The 18,912-nt window shown below is 44.7% G+C and overlaps 2 protein-coding genes across 3 annotated transcripts; one reads left to right on the plus strand and one right to left on the minus strand.

Annotated features, from left to right (window-relative positions):
• Positions 1-9,677: 9,677 nt before the first annotated feature.
• mif (macrophage migration inhibitory factor) lies at positions 9,678-11,125 on the minus strand. The gene is made up of 3 exons (XM_080840716.1): positions 10,971-11,125; positions 10,553-10,725; positions 9,678-9,908 (listed from the first exon to the last, which is right to left on the minus strand). The coding sequence occupies exons 1-3, from the start codon at positions 11,076-11,078 to the stop codon at positions 9,842-9,844; spliced, it is 348 nt and encodes a 115-aa protein (XP_080696842.1). The 5' UTR covers positions 11,079-11,125; the 3' UTR covers positions 9,678-9,841.
• A 917-nt stretch (positions 11,126-12,042) lies between these two features.
• On the plus strand, positions 12,043-15,528 carry LOC308367278 (uncharacterized protein). 2 transcript variants are annotated; one of them, XM_080841149.1, is made up of 4 exons: positions 12,043-12,678; positions 12,922-13,097; positions 13,314-13,425; positions 13,839-15,528. In XM_080841149.1, the coding sequence occupies exons 1-4, from the start codon at positions 12,393-12,395 to the stop codon at positions 14,867-14,869; spliced, it is 1,605 nt and encodes a 534-aa protein (XP_080697275.1). In that variant the 5' UTR covers positions 12,043-12,392; the 3' UTR covers positions 14,870-15,528. The 2 variants fall into 2 exon arrangements, with proteins under 2 accessions (XP_080697275.1, XP_080697276.1); XM_080841150.1 differs by having other exon boundaries at positions 13,842-15,528.
• Positions 15,529-18,912: the final 3,384 nt, after the last annotated feature.

The following is an 18,912-nucleotide window of genomic DNA, read 5'->3' on the forward strand; positions in this document are numbered from 1 at the left end:
CAGAATGAGGGTGCACGTCTTCGGGAACAGTCCTTCACCAGCCGTCGCCATTTACGGCCTGAGGCGGGCCGCTCAAGAGAGTGAATCTGAATTTGGATCAGATGTTCGTCAGTTCGTCCACAGAGACTTTTACGTGGACGATGGCCTTAAGTCTTTACCCACCGTAGATGCTGCGGTCAGTCTACTTAAAGCAACACAAACGTGATTTCACACTCAAACCTCAGACTACACAAAATTGCTTCCAACAGTGCAGAAGTCATGAGTGCCTTTCCCCGTGAAGATCACGCCGCCAGTCTGAAGGACCTAGACCTAGGCACTGACAACCTGCCGATACAACGCAGTCTGGGCATACAATAGGACCTGAAAACGGACACCTTTACCTTCCAGGTACCAGATGAAAACAAACCCTTCACACGCAGGGGCCTTTTATCTACTGTAAACAGTCTATACGACCCTTTAGGCTTTGCTGCGCCGGTAACAATACAAGGCAAGGGGTTGTTACGCGAACTCACATCAGACACCACAGACTGGGATGCACCCCTGCCAGAAGAGAAAGAGAAAACATGGACTAGATGGAGAGACTCTCTTAAAGATCTTAACAGCATCCAGATTCCCAGAATGTACACCCTCATCTCCTCGTCCGATGGCGTACGGAGAACCCTCCACATTTTCTCGGATGCTTCAACAACGGCCATAGCAGCAGTGGCATACCTACAAGTCACAGACAGTGATGGCATCAACCATGCTGGGTTCGTCATGGGTAAAGCAAAGCTGGCGCCACGACCAGAACATACAGTCCCTAGACTAGAACTGTGTGCAGCGGTACTTGCAGTCGAGTTCGCCGAACTCATTCACTCAGAAATCGATCTCAAGCTCGACAGCACACTGTTTTACACCGACAGTAAAGTCGTGCTTGGCTACATCCATAATGAAACGAGAAGGTTCTACGTCTATGTCAACAACAGAGTTCAGCGGATTCGCAGATTTACACTGCCCAAACAGTGGCACTATGTCCGCACTGACATCAATCCTGCAGACCAAGCTACGAGAGCTATTCCCGCATCTCAACTTAATGGCAGCGCATGGCTTACCGGGCACAAGATCCTATTCAGTCCAGAAGCCGAACCAGAGTCAGCACAAAGCCACTGTTACGAGCTGATTGAACCCGCTCACGATACAGAGCTACGCCCTCAGGTGTCATCACTGAAGACCAACGTCTCTGAGGAACGCCTCAGCACCCAGAGGTTTGAGCGATTCTCGTCCTGGAGAGTTTTAACACGCACCGTGGCCCGTCTAATCCATATGGTGAAACTTTTCAAGAATCCAAAGCCTACAGACGCAGGAAACTGTAAGGGCTGGCATATTTGCAGCAAAGCTCTTACGGTCGAAGGACTGCTACAAGCCAAACAGTTCATCATACGTGCCGTACAACGAGAAGCCTATGGCCGAGAGATTGAAACCATAGGTAAAGGAATTGGAGTTCAGAAGGACAGCTGTCTCAGGAAACTCGACCCCTTCGTTGATGACGACGGCCTGCTGAGGGTGGGTGGCCGAATCTCTGAAGCGGACCTACCAGTAGATGAAAAGAACCCTCTCATCATCCCGGGTCACATTCATGTCACAACCCTGCTAATAAGACATCATCATGAGCAAATACGTCACCAAGGCCGCCTGTTCACAGAAGGTGCAATACGGACAGCAGGCCTATGGATAATCGGAGCGAAAAGGAAAATAAGCAGCAGCATCTACAAGTGTGTCATCTGCGGGGTGAATTCCAAACGCAAAAAATGGCCAACTTACCTGTAGACCGCCTGACGGTACAACCACCTTTCTCCGAAGTAGGCCTCGATGTGTTTGGGCCTTGGTCCATCCTAACACGCCGCACACGAGGTGGGAGCTCTGACAGCAAACGATGGGCAGTCATGTTCACCTGCATGAGTACGAGAGCCGTACACATAGAAACAATCGAAGCACTCGATATTTCAAGTTTCATAAACGCTTTCCGAAGATTCACATCCATCAGAGGCCCCGTGAAACAGATCAGATCCGACAGGGGCACTAATTTCGTTGGTGCCTGCAGAGAACTGCAGATCCCATCCAATATCAGTGACCAGTTCAACAGTTACCTTGCAGAAAAGGGATGCAAGTGGACATTCAACCCACCACATTCTTCCCCTATGGGTGGATGCTGGGAAAGAATGATAGGCTTGGCGCGAAGAATACTGGACTCAATGCTGACGCACGAAACACTCACCACTCTTATGGCTGAAATTGCAGCCATCATCAATGGACGACCTCTGACCTCTGTGTCAACCGACCCTGCAGACCCAATCATACTTACCCCTTCAACTCTTCTCACTCAAAAAGTCGGAACGCTGTCAGCACCAGCAGGCACTTTTGACGTGAAGGACTTGTGCAAACGGCAGTGGAGGCAAGTACAGAGTCTCGCCAATTCGTTCTGGGACAAGTGGAGGAAGCAGTACTTGTCTACTCTACAGACACGCACCAAGTGGCAAAGCAGTAAGCCAAACCTGAAGCCCGGCAGTGTCGTCCTCCTTAAAGACTCTCAAACTAAAAGAAACTACTGGCCAATAGGGCTGGTAACCAAGGTCTGCCCCAGCAAGGACGGGAAGGTGCGGAGTGTGGAGGTCAAGGTGATGCGTGAAGATGGACCGAAGCTGTTCCTTAGGCCTATTTCAGACTTAGTCCTTCTCGTTCCGCCAGAGGACTCTTTGAATAACTAGAGACTTCCTAACTGACCAGTTCATATTTGAATAATCTAATTGAAGTGGTATTTGGGAATACCAGACGGGGAGGGTTATGTTTTGTATATGGTCAATTTTATTCTAAGCGTTGTCTCCCCCTAGTGGTGTGGATGTTAGCTAGAACTTGAAAATATTCCCACGCAAGTTGAGAAGTTATCTCCGGTTTATATCTTTGCTCTGGTGTGTCAGCATCCTCGGTATGTTTTACAGTAATTCAACGTCTGATGTATGAATGATTAGCCTAATGATTGAATGACACATTTATATAATTTTAAGCCGTTTATTGGGATGTATGCCGTTTATCTGTTTGTCAGTTTACAGTACAGCTCGTGCATTTCGTTAGCTTTGTTAAGCTCCGTTAGCTATTCATATGAGATGTATCACATGCAATTGTGTGGAGAGTAATAGAATACTGTATCTTCTATTTTCAGTTTTACCCTTTCTATCAATAAAGCAACAGTCTTGCAACTTCGTTTGGTTGATTGGGAAGGCGTTTAGCTGCCTGTCAAATCATACTACAGTGTGTGAAGAGGACAGAACAACTTTTAGCGATAAAATACTTTGTGAATTGCTCTTAGTAAAAAAAAATAGGAGTCCTAAATTTAAGACTGACACGCCCATTATTTTTAGGAGTTTCTCCTAAATTCGCCACTTATGAGCTACTTTTAGCCCTAAGATTCTTTGTGAATACGGCCCCTGGTCACTACCTTATGTTTCGGGAGTGACTGTTTCGGTAGTGACAATTCTAGCTAACTTTAAGCATAAATAAATAATTCTTGCAAGCACACGGCTTGCAAACAAATCTTTGAAGAGGTGTACACACATACAAACATAAGATTTTGCATGAAACCCCAAAAGGTTAACTTAATTGAAGAAAACATGGGTTTCGGTAGTGACAATTCTTAAGGTTACACGTCGATATTCAGACTTTGGAACACATTTATATAAAAACTATAGGATTTAGCTACTTACCATTCAACCATGAGGGACAGGGATGCAGTGTCACTGCATGGTCAAAAATGCAGGGTCGTGGCTAAAACACAGGCTCAGCCAATGGACTAAAACTCTTGTGTTTCGGTAGTGACATGAAAACTAGGGACATGATTTTTTGAGTATAGTTAATTGATTAAAAAATTAAACCCACAATAAATCTAAATATTCCAAGTTCTGTTTCAACCCAATCATATAGATCTTTGAAATTAAATCATTGAAAAAAATCTAAAAAAATTGAAAAGTGTTATTTAAAGCAACCTTTTTTGCACCACGGACCGGTTTAATGTAGGAAATTTTTTCACGGACCGGCTTCAAGGTGTAATTTTCCACCACTTGTTAGTCATGTCATCCATTCATATATTCATACCCGTGAGGCAAGCGCGAGTTTGATAGAATGGAGTCTACTCATATACAAAAGCTAACAGTAACGTGAAGTGGCGTTAACTTGCGACCAACACCATTGTATTACGAATGTTAATGCATGACAAATACGACTCACCATAACGCTGAATCAGTGTTTGGTCTCCATGTGCTGAAGCAGTTTTGAAGGCTTCATTAGCTTATTTGCTATCTAGTCGCCACAAATTATACAGAGCGGACTTGGTGCGTGAGAATCAACTGTTGCGATAAACCCGTAATTTAAGTATGACTCCTGGTATTGTCTGTTAAAATAAGCTTTCTTTTTTGGAGGTCGTAGGCTCCTCTTCTGGCTCCTTAGTGGGCCTTTTCACCTTTGCAAAGAAGCTCTCCAAAGATTTTAGTTTTGTAGGCCTACTCATTTTCGCTAGTTTCGCTATTTTTTGAGTTACATATCACGTGAACGAGACAAGCGTCTTGACTTGACAAGAGGCACAGGCGAATATTACATCCTAGAAAATCCAGTCGTTTTTCAAAATAAAACACCTTTCAGACGCTAATAATGAATACAGCGGACATTATATAAATGATTTATTCTTTCTGCGCGGCCCGGTAACAGATGCCTCACGGACCGGTACTGGGCCGCGGCCCGGTGGTTGGGGACCACTGATTTAAAGGCATTGAAATTTAGATGCCAGGGTTGGGGACCGCTACTTCCCAATAGAAAGTACCCTATAAATGATGATTTTGTAAATATTTAGCTTATCACTATCTCATTTAATGCATTGGGTTTATATAGACCATAAGATTTTCTTAGTAAATATCTATGCCTAAATACCTAATTGTTTTGTAAATATTTTTTATTTTTGAGGGACTGCATATTACACGAATTCGGTAGAATGGCCCATATACATAGAATGTATCTATTAACGGTAGAAGGTAACGGAAAATGATACATTGTTTAGCACCTCCGATAAAGGGACAAGTTTTTATGTTGTTTTATGGCTGTTTATGTACCAAGAAAATGGATTATCGATGTCTGAAGGAGAATGATATGCAGTTCTCCCTGCGTTTTCCTGCCCAACCTCGTATCGACCATGGCAATGAAAAACTTCACTTCAATTCCTCCAGGGATGCACAGAGCTGGTTTGACAGTCATTTTCCTTAAGGGGTGTAATAGGGTCTGGGCTTTCTATAAGTATTTTGTATCATGTTTAGTTCCATATGGCAGCTAGCACACTGACTCCGTGGGACCGGCTGCAGCATGGTCTGCTGTACTTGACGGGGTACCCGTCGGTGGTCATGCCGCTCTGGGGGTTCTGGAGGTGCAGCAGGGAGGTCTGGCCAGTGACTCCGTAGGACCGACTTCAGCATGGTCCGCTGTACTTGACTGTATACCCTCTGGTCATGCCGCTCGTTCCTCCGTGGCGCCGCAGTCTGCTGCACAGGAACCGCTCGATCACCATCACACTCTCTGGCATAATGCCCAGGCCTCTGGCATTGCCTGCAAACAACAGAGGGGGAACATCCAGGCCTAGCCTGGCATACTGGTAACTGCAAAATAGCCAAACTGCTGATGAGCTGGTGAATCTGTTCTTGCTGTGCCAGCAACATTGTTCTTAATTCAGTCATCTCGGACTGAACTGGGTTTTCCTGGGGTTGGTGGCTGTTCTGCTGGGCGCTAGAGGACTGCATTTCACAGAGGGATGGGACGGAACAACTTCTTCCTCTAGCGAAGTCACAGGGCCTTCCTTCACGCTCCCACTGGCCGGCTTCGGCTCGTACCTCCAACATGGAAAGCCCTGGGGTCTGGCGGACCAACCGCTTCAGCTCCCTGCGGAGACAAATTTATCACGCAATAGGACATCAGGGTTAGGCACTGCATCAGGGGAACTCTGGGTCACCTTATTCATGAGAGATAAAAGGGCATGAGAAAATGTGTGTAAGGACTCTCCTTCTATCTGTTTCCCAGAGAAAAAGTTCTCTTGTAAGGAAACATATGATGTTGAGCAACCATAGAGCTCTTTGAGGATAGCTAATACCTTTGTTGGATCCTCCCTTTCAACCCTGGTCCTATACCTGATCTCATCCTTAGCCTCGCCATCCAGGTGGTCAAAAGTAAAATAGGCTTGATCAAGTGTCCCCAAGTGCCTTGCCCTCATGCTAGCAGTCATCTCTTCCACCCATTCCTCAATACCCATACCCGCTCTGCCCCTGAACATCGGACAGTTTCTTTCCCTAGGGAGGTACAACAGCCGTCCCTGCTGTAACCGTTCTTTATCTGCCTGAAGTTGCCGTACCTGCTCCCTCAGTTCCTGTAGCTCCTCCATGACTACAACAGAAGAACAGTGCAGTTAACCAGGCAAACAAACAAACAAAACAGGGTCTCTCCGCCGTCAGCCGGTAGGAGGGCGCTGCTGTTGTCCTGTGTAGTCCTCGAGTCCCACGACGTGCCAACTGCTGCTTTGCCTAAAATGTCTATAACACAGCTTTTTAACAAAAACAAAAAACTAAACAAAACCAGAAATACTCGTCTCTGTGTACCAGATACACCAACCTAGTGGTATTTAGGTCTTGGCTCTGGTTTGCGACTACGCCACCTGGTGACTTTCACAGCAAGATATAGGTTAGGTGTAATTGTACCTTCTTACAGAGACAAGCGGGTTCTCACCCAGGTACATTCCAGTGACGACAGAGACAAGGTATTTCCATATAAAATAAAAGTGTTTATTAATACAAGGCTGAAATACAGCGGGAGAGGGAATGGCTGCCACCAGAATGGTAAGGGACACTGAAGGGGTCTATGGAGAGCAGCTGTTGCAGGGGGTTACCCGTCCTGAAAAAGAGAGTGAGACCCAGGGGCGGACCGGACGAACGGGCAAACAGGGCAGTTGCCCAGGGCCTCGGCCACCAGGGGGGCCTCGTCGTATTTCTGATTTAAATTTTTTTTTGCTAATTAAAATAAATCACTTGTCATTGCAAAATAATGACAATTCATAATAAGCATGAAAAACGATTGTTTTCTTTTCAGTATCATCTTAAAATGTATCTTAATTCCGTCATGGAACAAATTATTCCAGGTCACGTGACTTTTCTGTCACTGACAATTTTTCGTGTGGTGACGTGTGTAGTTGCATGAAACGCTTTTTAAGTGGCAGCGAGAAAAGAAAGAGGAAAGGGCAGGATGAGAAGTTCAGGGAGAAATGACCTAAGGTAACACACAATTCCCAATCAAGGAATTAGTCCGTTGAAGTGGAAGAAATATCTGATAATGTGTCGAGTTCATCTGATAAGTGCGGCTAAGCCAAGTTTAGCGATTGCTAGCAGCAGCAGCAGACAAACAGCTTGTAGTGACACCAACTAGCTCTGCTTGCTTTGCTTCTACAAACGGTGAGCCATCATGTACCACAGCTGCCCATATCCGAGACACTGTCACACCCCCACTGACGACACGCATGATACTGCCATGGTCATGAACACAGCTTAAGCACAGCTGGCTGATAACGACAGCAGTGATGTCAACAATGTGAAAAACATCAATGGTGGTGATACAGTGATTAGTGAAGACCCCTATGGCGTGACAAATAAACAGATAGAGAGAGAATTGAAATGGTTAAAGCAGGACCTGTAGGCCTACACATTTGGAAGTTTCGGTTGAAACATTCAGAAACAGAACTATAAAGCATTAATCAAATGTAACAAGTAACATTGTTTTGATTAAGTAATACAAAAGTTACACGTCTAAAACACTGCACTCAAAACCTCATAATTCAAATAATTTACAACTGTTTAATTGTTTAAGTCATATACTCACAATAAATGTCAGTTCCACATAACATTAAAACGATTTTTTTTTTTGGGTGGGGGGGCCCTCAACATTGTTCTTTGCCCAGGGCCTCCAATTTGCTAGAACCACCCCTGGTGAGACCGCCACACCACCTCGTTGTGTTCACACCAAGACCTTCACCGCGAACCATCATGCTACCCGGAAGTATCTGGTGAACTACAAACACCTGTTGCCAAACAGTACATTAAGGATCATAATAATGCTAAAAACGCTGTATGCTAAGTGAAATTAAAACAGGAGCACATATCTTAGGCAGCAATAAGACACAGAGCAAGAATGCGAGAACCAAGACACCTCTAGTATTCCACGGAGTGTTACTCGAGGGCGTGGCAGAGCAGGACCCAAGAGTTACGTGGCTGCTGGAAAGACAGCACTGTAATTCTGCCGGTTACACTAAAGGCAGATATATGCTCAGTTTCAGACGCAACGCATAAGCACGTAAGCGCAAGCAATTCACCGCCAGAACAATAGGCTTGCATAAAATGGTGCAAGTCTAGAAAAAGGGGCCGACGCACGCAAGACGTGAAAAGATGCGCAAGGGCCTCTTGCGCTTGCACCTCTGACCATAAATCGGCCTTTAGAAGGTCTCTTAACCAACACAGCAAGTGACTATATTATTACAGCACAGCTGGCTAATAAGTGCTAACGTTAGGCATTAACGGAATGATAAATATATGAACAGTCTTATTAGCACGTAACATAAATTACTTTCATTCACTTTTTATATTTCATTTCACATATCAACGAACATATCAATGAACTATCAGTTCATAGAAACTAAATGTAGGTCACTTTTACGTATTAACCACAGTGTGAGACAACTAAAAAGTTTACAGCTATTGCTTTCGAGGGTGAGGGAAAGCACAATAGAGGCTTTCACTATGTTTCACCATATCCCACGATACAAACACTTAAAATGGTATCAGAGAAAAAGTGCGTTAACATAAACTATTACAGTACTGTATGCTTGTATAACAATAATATATTTAAAGATGAAACGTCAAATTACTCTTAGCAATATCTATCAACCTTTGCTGAACCAAAAAAAAATCAGAGGGCAGAACAAAACCCCTTTTGATCCAAAACCCAATGCAGGAGGTACAAAATAAGGCTGAAGCAATGACAAAAGCATGATTTATGAAAACAAAATCATTGCTTCAGCCTTATTTTGTACCTCCTGCATACTTGGTTGATGTCCAAAACATATAGCCTTTGGCATTATGAAAGAAACCTTGTCTGTACAAAGCGACATTCCTCATTCTTATGTCCGTACAACCATCTCTTTACAGGGATGACTGAATCTCATCCCAGCTTGAGCTGTCCACATGTGAAAGTGACTATGTTCTGGCAGAGGTAGTGACACACACACACTCTGAATTTGATCTTTGCATTTTACCCATCCAGGGTAGTGATACACACAGCACACAGTGATCGGGGTTAGGTGCCTTGCTTAATATTAGGTAATATTACGTCTGCACGTCATAGCCAATGAGCATTTCTTGTCTCCAGCACATTTAGGAGAAACAGTGACCCCAATGGACAGCTCTGTCCCACAACAGAGGGAGTTATTTATCTTGCTGCGTCATGATGAGCATACAAGGTCAAGAGTTCCCATCACAACCATGTTAAACATTCAAAACAGTTAATATTGGGGTGAAGTCTTATTCATGTTCCAAGCCAGTGCCAACACCTACAGTGATAATCTACACATCGCAAACAAATCACGTTACTTTATTGTCATCAATACTTTATTGTCATCAATTAGAAACAAATCTACAGTAAGTGCTGTGTTGATTGTGTTTGATCACTATGATCCTATAGACTTTAGTCAAGTGCAGAACATGATTGCTATTGATCTTCTTAAGGTGCAGCTTTTCTCTCAGCCGAAGGTGGAGTTGTTCCAAGCCACATTCGCTGCATCCATGTCAGTGAAGTTAATGTAGATCCTGAAATAGAAATATGGTAATAAAGTACACCAAACATTTCACAGGTGCCTTTGCAATATCTTTGTGTGCTGAAGCTGTGTCTAACGTTTCCCGTAGAGCGTCTAACGTTTCCCTGTGTCGTGTGCTCATGGTCAACTACAGAATTAAACCATTATCACTAGCTTCTGAAAACTAAACACAATAATACACAAATGGTGATGTTGGGACCTCCTTAAGCTCCATAAGCTGAATTGGCAAAGGTAGTAGAGGTCCTCAGCACTCGATTACTGACTAAATGACGCAATATCAACTCAGATTGGAGAAATATATTTAGCCTTAAAGGGTTTATGACCTTGACTTCTCCCACGAAATCAGAGACATTACACTAGACATTATAGGAACAAATCTAAGCGACTTATTGTACAGTTTACAGTTTAACTGATCTGTGCAATGGACCCGGAAAATATGTTGCTAGTTTATACTTTGACTGTCCTCTTGTGTACATTTACATGTGTGTGTAGATCACTTGTAAGGAAATATTTCTACATAGGATTATGTAAAACACATGCTCTAAAGGTATTGCCATTAGAACCATCTAGTTTCAAACACAGAAGTTTGACCTCGTCAGGAAAGAGGGGTTTCTTGCTCTTTCTATCTGTTTGTACCTGTCGGGCGAGATTCCCAGGTGTTTATTGAGCAGGCCGCACAATAATTTGGAATACTGTTTGTTTTGCGCGCCTCCGATTTTCCCAATGCTGATCAAGGAGCAGAGAGCACACGGATCTGACTTCCCGCCGAACATCATCATCTGATCCCCGTTAATGTGTACAGCGATATACTGTGGATGAACACACAAAAAACCACACCCATACGTTCACATTTACTTTACGTTATCAAGACCGTGCATGGATGTTATGGCGTAAACTCATCATCATGAACCGATCAATCTCCGTCACCGTCCCAGTTTCTAGAGGGTCAACTTGACAGGATAGACTGGGTTTATGGAGTCACAGGGCTTATCTCGACATACTCCTGTTCGTTAAACACGTCCTCTCATATTGAAATTCAGCACCACAGTCTCACCTGTGCAGGTTTGCCCATTGCTTTGGCCAGTTCGTCTGTAGCCTCAGACAGGAGAGCTTCGGGAACGGCACTTTTAGCCACATTGGTGTTCACAACAAACATCGGCATGATTGCACTACTCAAGACGACTTCTGCTGCAGGCTGCAGTCATGTACCAAGGCACGGATGCAGAGTTTGAGTGACGATGGGTGGTCACGCGGACTATCTGACAAACCGAAAGCCTCCTGTCTAGTTCGCCCATCCCATAATTCGTCCTTATGCGTTTGTTATGGTAGGTTCAACTACTGTAAAAGTACTGACGGCGCCACCTTTCGCCTTGGCTGTCCCACTGTACCATTTATAGCTGATGAGGAGCGCCTAACAATCACATAATAGCTGATGTGTGTTACTTTATTAAAGGTATTTCAAAATGCAAACATTTAATAATGTTAGAAAAACATTTAGTTAACCTTTAAGCCTATGTACATGTCACATGACTTTCTACATTTTACCTGCAACATTTCACTTATCAACATTAACCTAACAATTCATTCTAGAGAGGATAATACAAAATATGTACTACTTGTTAAGAACATACCCCAGAGCATATCGTTTCTAAACCTGCCCGAATATTCTATCGGCATTTTTTATACGCTTGCGCAATTTCTCCTACAATTACGGTAGCACTTACGCATGCCCACTAGTCAACATCCGGAAGCGAGATCGTTGCGGAGAACGATAAGTGCCTAGAAGGAGAAAGCCTGAAAAAAGCAAATATATATCGTAGGTCGTGAAGTATTCTCAATTTCTTGCAACATTACTGCATTTGGCTTGTAACTGTGCACTCGGAGATTTCGACCAAGCCTTTTAGACATCCCACGATATACACAACGGATAACCACTTGAGCTTCAAGGGTCTCGAAATCTTGAGTATCCAACCAACGTCCGCCTGAACAGCTGTTGTCTAAGCTGTCCTCTTTATCCAGCGTTTATCAGAGTATTTGTATTCAGGATTTATGAAACACTTTGAAACATAGAATATGATCTGTATACTTACTGAGCGTAGCGAGCTATAAAGCATGGTATATGGGTGTGTGTTTAACTTCGACTACATTTGTTTATCAAACTAGCGATAATGTTCTGGTTAGCTGCTGAGTAAGGTTACATTTTAAAACGTCGTTAATGTTAAATTGTGATGCCGTTATTGTGATGCATTAGCTAGGCACTACGCAGAGGCTCGTACTCGGCGATAGTTTCGACCGATAAGGTGTATTTATGACAGGCGGAGGAATCGAGGATCAAAATTCGCTCTACAATAGTTAGCACAACTACCAACGTTGGAGGCTATTGTATTCATAAATCGCACCGTTTGATAACGAGTGTCTGTAGACGTTTTGAAGAAGAGCACTTCTGTTAAAAATCCCAAAATATCACAACAGGAGAATGGCAGACTCTCTAAAGACCTTCCAGGTGCATCTCACAGCCGTCATGGACAGTTTAGTCCGTGCGTCGGTGTGTGAGATCTCTAAACTGTTCCAGGACACTGTCAACGACTATTTAGTGGAAATATCTTTGAATAGAAAAGAGAATGAAGCCTTGAAGCTGCGACTGAGACTGACCGAGAACAAGCTAAGGAACGAGCGCAAGTACGGCCTCAGTTGGGCGAGCCGTCGGGCTGGCCTGGCATCAGATGACGGCGGCCGAAAGAAGCGCAAAGTGGACACGGCCAGTAAGCGAAAGTTTATTTAGCATATTTACGTTTATTTATTGTTAAAACTATTTAATTCACCAACTCCTCAAGCCTATATTCTAACGATTTGTTCAGAAATTATAGCCTGACTGATTGCACAGGAAATTGTAAGACTCTTGAAATTGTAGAGGGAGCTTATTCAGTCTTTTTTTTTTTCTTCTCTCTCTCTCGCTCGTTCTCCTGATCTCCTCACCGCTCCTGCATTTTCTCCCCTCCCCCCAGGAGGAAAGGCAGGGAAGGAGTGGAGTGGTAGAGCGTGGGAGGAGGGGGTTGGAGAAGCGAGGGAGGAGGGTAGGGACGTGTACCTCGTTCATCTGCCTGAAGGAGAAGAGGAGGAGAGGGAGGAGAGAAGACGAGCCTCAGGGGAGGGGAAGGAGCCAGCCAACATCAAAGAGGAGGTGAGGAGCCAATCAGGAGCCTGGAAACTGGAGTGCGAGGGAGGGAGGGAGAGGAGAAGGAGGAGGAGGAGGAGGAGAACCCGGAGAGAGGGGGAGATAGAACGGCTTAGATGCATCACTCCAAGCCCACATAAATCACATTTATATCATCTGAAGAATTTTGATGGCAGTTATCAGTGAAATTTCACTCTGTGCCTCCTTGTTTGTTTGAGTTAGTCTTCTGAGCAGGAGGCTGCCTACAGACAGGACTCTCTCAGGCTGATCCAGGAGGCTCTTCAGATGGAGCCAAATGTGCCAACATCTAGTGGTCCACACAGTCAAACAAATGGTGAGATATACTGACAGGAGGGAGGAATGCTGGAAAATGAGATGGCGAATAACACGTCCAGAAGCAAGGCACAACTTCTCAAACACAAACACACATGTGTGCACATACACTCAGTCATTCTCGTTTTGCCAACATCAGCTTAATGTATTTAATGATGTTCTACTAATTAAATGTTACTTTTAGTTGTTTTGAGCCGAAAAGGATGGATTGTTTTTAATGGAGCTAATGAGTCACATTGAGAGACAGATTTGTCATAGCCATTTTAGCCTTTTTTTGACATCTGTTCTTTCTTTAAGTAGCACATGACCTCTAAGCATGCCTTTCAACGTTACATCCATTTGAACTCTAGTCTCGTGTGAAACAGTCTTTCAAACTTTGCCTGTGTTTTAAATCTCTGGCGCTTCTCTCCATAGTAGATCTGGACCCGGCCACCGGCTCTGTTGGGTTGGCGTCAGATAACCGCAGCCCGTCGGGCCTCTCCGGCGCCCAGGAGGGTTGGAAGGGGGAGCCCGCGTGTGCCGACGGGGCAGGAGAGGGTGGGGCGAGCGTGGACGAGCTGAGTGGCCTCGAGACGGCTTTGAAGGCGGAGCGGGAGAGGGAGAAGGCTAGATCAGGGCTTAGTATCCCAGCCCCGATAGCCATGACGAGCACCAGGGGGGACCTGGAGTATGTGATGAGCCCCAAGTACATAGGCCTGGACGGCCTGTGCAGCTCCCAGCAGCAGCAGCCCTCCTCCCCGCACACCGCAGCAGGTCCCGCCACCACCGGCTGGACGAAGAGAGCCCCCCGAGAAGAGGTCAACAGCTCGCCCCCTCTCCTGGAGGAGGGTGTGGAACTACAACTCCCATCAGCCACCAGTAGCCTGGAGGAGGAGTCTGGAGGCGAGGGCGGGGACTTCCTGCATTTCTGCCCGCAGTGTGGCGGTGGGTTCAACAACACTCAGGACCTGGAGGACCACGAGTGCCCCGTGGGCGCCGACGAAGAGACGCCGTTCCAGTGTGCCACCTGTGCCCGCGCCTTCAGCCAGGCCTGGGCGCTGAAGAACCACGAGTGCGTGCCCAACGGCGAGCGCCCCCACCGCTGCGAGCTGTGTGGCAAGCGCTTCATGCACTCGCGCTCTCTGGAGCGACACCAGCTGGTGCACACGGGTGAGAGGCCGCACCGATGCCCGCAGTGCGGGCGCAGCTTCAGTCGCCTGGGCAACCTGGAGCGGCACCAGCGCATCCACACAGGCGAGCGGCCGTACGAGTGCGGCGCCTGCGGGAAGCGCTTCAGCCGCGTGGAGTACCTCAAGAGGCACCAGCACATCCACAGCAGCGACCGCGGTGACCACGGCAACCGCCCCGGCGAGGACCACGGCCAGGGCCTGCCGTGCCCACACTGTGGCAAAGCCTTCAGCGACCCGGAAGAACTCAAACAGCACCAGTGCTTCTACAGCATGTAACACACAGCATGTTCACAGGCAGAAACAAAAACAGAAAGACTGCTTAATAATAAAATGACATGCACAGCCGTATGACCTCAGACATTTTCAAAGACCATCTGCACTCTGAAATGGTTATCATACACAGAAATCACATACTCGTACTCATACACCAAACAATTTAAAGACAACCAGTTCAATAACCAGTAATAGCTTAGACCCTGCATCACCTGAAGACCATAGCATACGGAAGTCAAGGGGTTACATGACTGTTGTTTCTTGTATGTAACATCCTACTTCCTTTAAATCTGTACACACTCCACTCCATGCCATGGCGGCTTCAACTTCTGTCAAGTGAGGCGAAAGACTGAAACTCAGAAGACGTTCCCCTTTTGAAATGATGAATTCATTGGTCTTGTACAAACCATTAGAATGTGTTGGACTTTAACTTGTGTTTTCTCTTTTCTGCCCAAAAAGACCCTGTATGAAAATAAGTTTTTGAAAATAATTTTTCTTCTGTGAGGCTCTGCAATTTAAGCATACTTTCACAAGAAGTTACTGATCATGTTAATTTGTTTTCCTGGATGAAGGCCTTTTCTTGGTATAAATGGATGCTTTATTCAGACCCTGTCAACGTCATCGCTCTCATCTCGTTTCTACTGGGCGGCAGAGCCTTCTGGAAGGACAACTTTCTCTTTTTGTACAAGTTTACAGGATGTACTTTGTGTGAATAATAAATTAACACACATTAAAGGATGCAACTGTTTCAATTTCAATTACACCTTTGATGACAGACTCAGTAAATGGCCCCAAATCTTTGAGAAATATGTTGTCTTTTATTTTCATAATCTATGACTTGAGGCACACTAGGTCATACAAGTGAACGAATGGTAACACTTTAGGGCACTGATGATAATAGCACATGAAACTTGCATAAGTATTTTACTAACACTGACATAAGGAAACATACAAAACAAAGAGAAATTCTAACTTGACTTATGAATTGTTATAAACTTGGGAGTTAACTCCTATATCAAATAGCTCACATTGCCATACTGTAATGTAGTTACAATAAAGAAAACTGCAATACAGATTCCCAGTAATTACCGTTCTTAATTATAGTGTGTAACATACATTTACACATAACGTTTTAATACCATGTCACTCCAGTAAAGATATTAAGTCCACATTGGTGTTTTTGTTCATATCTATGCATTCTTAAGGCATGTAGCTGTGGGGATATCTACTCTAACCCAAAATAATATTAGTTTATTCCTGTATTTTTATCTTACTATCTGTGTCATTATTTACTGTCTTGTCTTATTATCAATTTTTCTTCTATTTTTAACATTCTGCAGTCTAAAAAAAAAAGTCGACCTCAGCGTCGACGCAATCAAAACCGGAAGTCATGGTGTGTCAACAACAACGTTGAACAATCTGTCGATCTCAGTGTAGTTATTCTGTGGGCGCTCAAATACTCACGCAGAGACAGAGTACGCCTATCCATCCTCAGAGACGCATCTGGCACAAACATGAACGAGAACGTTCGTGTTTTCCAGACGCAGTTTGCATCGATAATGGAGATTCTTCTGAGTGCAGCAATGGCTGAAACAGCTAAACTCTACGAGTCTTGTGTCCTGGAGCTCCGTGCCGAGATCAGCCGGGTCCAGGCAGAGAACAACACACTGAAATGTCACATCATTCAAACAGCGGAGACTGCCGGATGCTACACGGAGCAAAGCGAAGAATGGATCCCAGAAAATAGGCATTGTAAGATTGTATACGTTTATTAGAATGCATGCAGTCTTTTGACTTGAATCGTGGTCCATAGTGTTGTAGCCCAAGCTGACTGTTAAATAAAATAAATAGCAGCGGCGTTATAGCATCTGGCACATTGTCGGCGATCTAGTATGAGATGACCGATCACTAAAAACAGCATATTTTAATTACTATGACGTTTCATTAGAAACCTATTGGGATCGGATCTATCCTTAAATGGTAGACTATTTTGGTTATGTTTGAATGTTGTAAGTGTAGCATATAACTGGTCCTATTACTTATAACTGGGTCGATGTAAGATTATTTGGTTGTACATATGTCAATCCTCGTTTGGCTACCTGTCAGCTTACCTACTCTCATTTAGTTGTTGGAAGGCCAGCGGTGACCAGCGGAACAACAGAGTCTTGCTCCAGTCCTGCTGAAGTCATCACAGAGGAACAGCTGGGGAGCCTGGAGGAAGCCCCTTTCATTAAAGAGGAGGTGAGAAAGAATATACTGTTTATATTATAGCAAACGATTCCTTCTCTGAACAGGTTTGATGAACCTTTATATGTTCCAAGTTGCAAGTTATTGTATTGTCAGATGCACAAAAATTACACAGGATCAGACTGAGCACTGAAATTCTTAGGACAAGGCACCGCACAACAACCTACCATAAAATAACATAACATACGTAGTATAACATAACATACACTCTGTACAAGTACTCTGAACATAATTTAAACGTAATAAACATATAATAATATCCTTACTAAATAAACAAGATAAATATACAATACCGTATGCTAAACATATAACAACCTATACATACAACATATAATACACTTATAATAAACTATGCTAACCTATTAAACCTTTACTAACCTACAGACAATCCAGTGAGGGAGTTACAGGTAGTTCCTCTGTGCATGTTTCTGTAGCTCACCAAGAACTCCAAAGGCAGTCAATCGTCAGGGAGCACACTCACTGAAGATGTGTGTACATTTCTTCTATTGTAGTTCACTAGATAAAGACATCCTCTGAATGTGTAGTTGAAAAAAGCATTTTGTATTTCCTAATGAGAAACATTGCGTAATATGACGTCAGTTATTTGGCTGGAACTGAGAGATGCTCTGGTATTGTGTCTCTCTGTTTTAGGCTTCTGACTCGGAGGAACTCAAACCAATGTGCCAAATTTTACCTACGGTACACACACCAGGTGAGTGTGTACATGCACACTCATACATACATGCAACCCTCGTAGATACACACACACACACACACACACATACACTCACAGGTAAGATGAGCAGAGTATACACACACTCGAAAGACACAGCCACAGGATTCTGTTATTTGCTGCAAGTAATTCTGTGTCTCTCTACAGCTCAAATGAAGATGGCAGCTGACCAGAGCAGGGAGTGGACACTTCTACCCAACGAGATCAAACTGGAATCATCGCCCCATCCCGTCACCATGGAGATGAGGATTGCGTCGCTGGATCAGAGCGGTCTTCAAGTCTTCCATCATGGAGCACACGCTTCAGCAGGCCCATCCGATCGTGCTCACTCCTCTGGCCAGCATCACACGAGTAGTCATGGCAACCCTCAGGACTCATGCATGGCCCCTCCTCCTCCTCCCGCGGAAAACACACTCACAGTGGATACTTCACCACGCCACTTTCACCATCACAGTGAGGAGGACAGTAGTTACAGTACAACCTTGCCTTTATCCAACAGACCAGCACACACACCTTCTACCTTCAACGGAAACGCTACAAAAACATCTCAGAAGACGGCGCCTGTGCGGCACCTCCCCATGAGCCCGCTGCCTGGCAGCAGCCTGCACCGCTGCAAGGTCTGTGGCAAGACGTTTCACAGCCGCCGCGGGCTCTGCGGGCATCAGCAGGTGCACCAGGGCGAGAGGACCCACCAGTGCTCCCAGTGTGGCAAGAGCTTCCTGTACCAGTCCAGCCTGATGCACCACCTGAGGAGCCACGCTGGCAAGGCACGCTCTGCACTCCTTGCACTACTCTCCACTACTTTCAACACTGTCACAATTAATGCACACTGTTATATAGGTCCAGATGTATCCTGTACCTGTAAACACCCCACTCCCTGTGTACATGTTCTCCCTTTGTGTATTGTTTTTATTGTGACTCATGTATGTATGTTTGTGGGTTAAGTGTATAAGCTACTGGATGACCTTAATTTCCCTCATGATTAATAAAGTATCCATTTATCTATCTATCTATCTATCTATCTATCTATCTATCTATCTATCTAGGACGGGTACAGCTGCACCTT

The sequence above is a fragment of the Sprattus sprattus genome, assembly GCF_963457725.1.
Source record: "Sprattus sprattus genome assembly, chromosome: 6".
NCBI classification, from domain to species: domain Eukaryota; kingdom Metazoa; phylum Chordata; class Actinopteri; order Clupeiformes; family Clupeidae; genus Sprattus; species Sprattus sprattus.

What these genes read in the sequence shown, in the direction of transcription:
- mif (XM_080840716.1), bottom strand. Translation starts at nt 11,078, where the DNA reads ATGCCGATGTTTGTTGTGAACACCAATGTGGCTAAAAGTGCCGTTCCC. An exon ending in CAATGGGCAAACCTGCACAG is followed by an intron (nt 10,726 to 10,970) that starts GTGAGACTGTGG and finishes GTTCATCCACAG; the next exon opens with TATATCGCTGTACACATTAA. An exon ending in CTGGGAATCTCGCCCGACAG is followed by an intron (nt 9,909 to 10,552) that starts GTACAAACAGAT and finishes TTTCTATTTCAG; the next exon opens with GATCTACATTAACTTCACTG.
- LOC308367278 (XM_080841149.1), top strand. Translation starts at nt 12,393, where the DNA reads ATGGCAGACTCTCTAAAGACCTTCCAGGTGCATCTCACAGCCGTCATG. An exon ending in GCGCAAAGTGGACACGGCCA is followed by an intron (nt 12,679 to 12,921) that starts GTAAGCGAAAGT and finishes CCCTCCCCCCAG; the next exon opens with GAGGAAAGGCAGGGAAGGAG. An exon ending in TCCACACAGTCAAACAAATG is followed by an intron (nt 13,426 to 13,838) that starts GTGAGATATACT and finishes TTCTCTCCATAG; the next exon opens with TAGATCTGGACCCGGCCACC.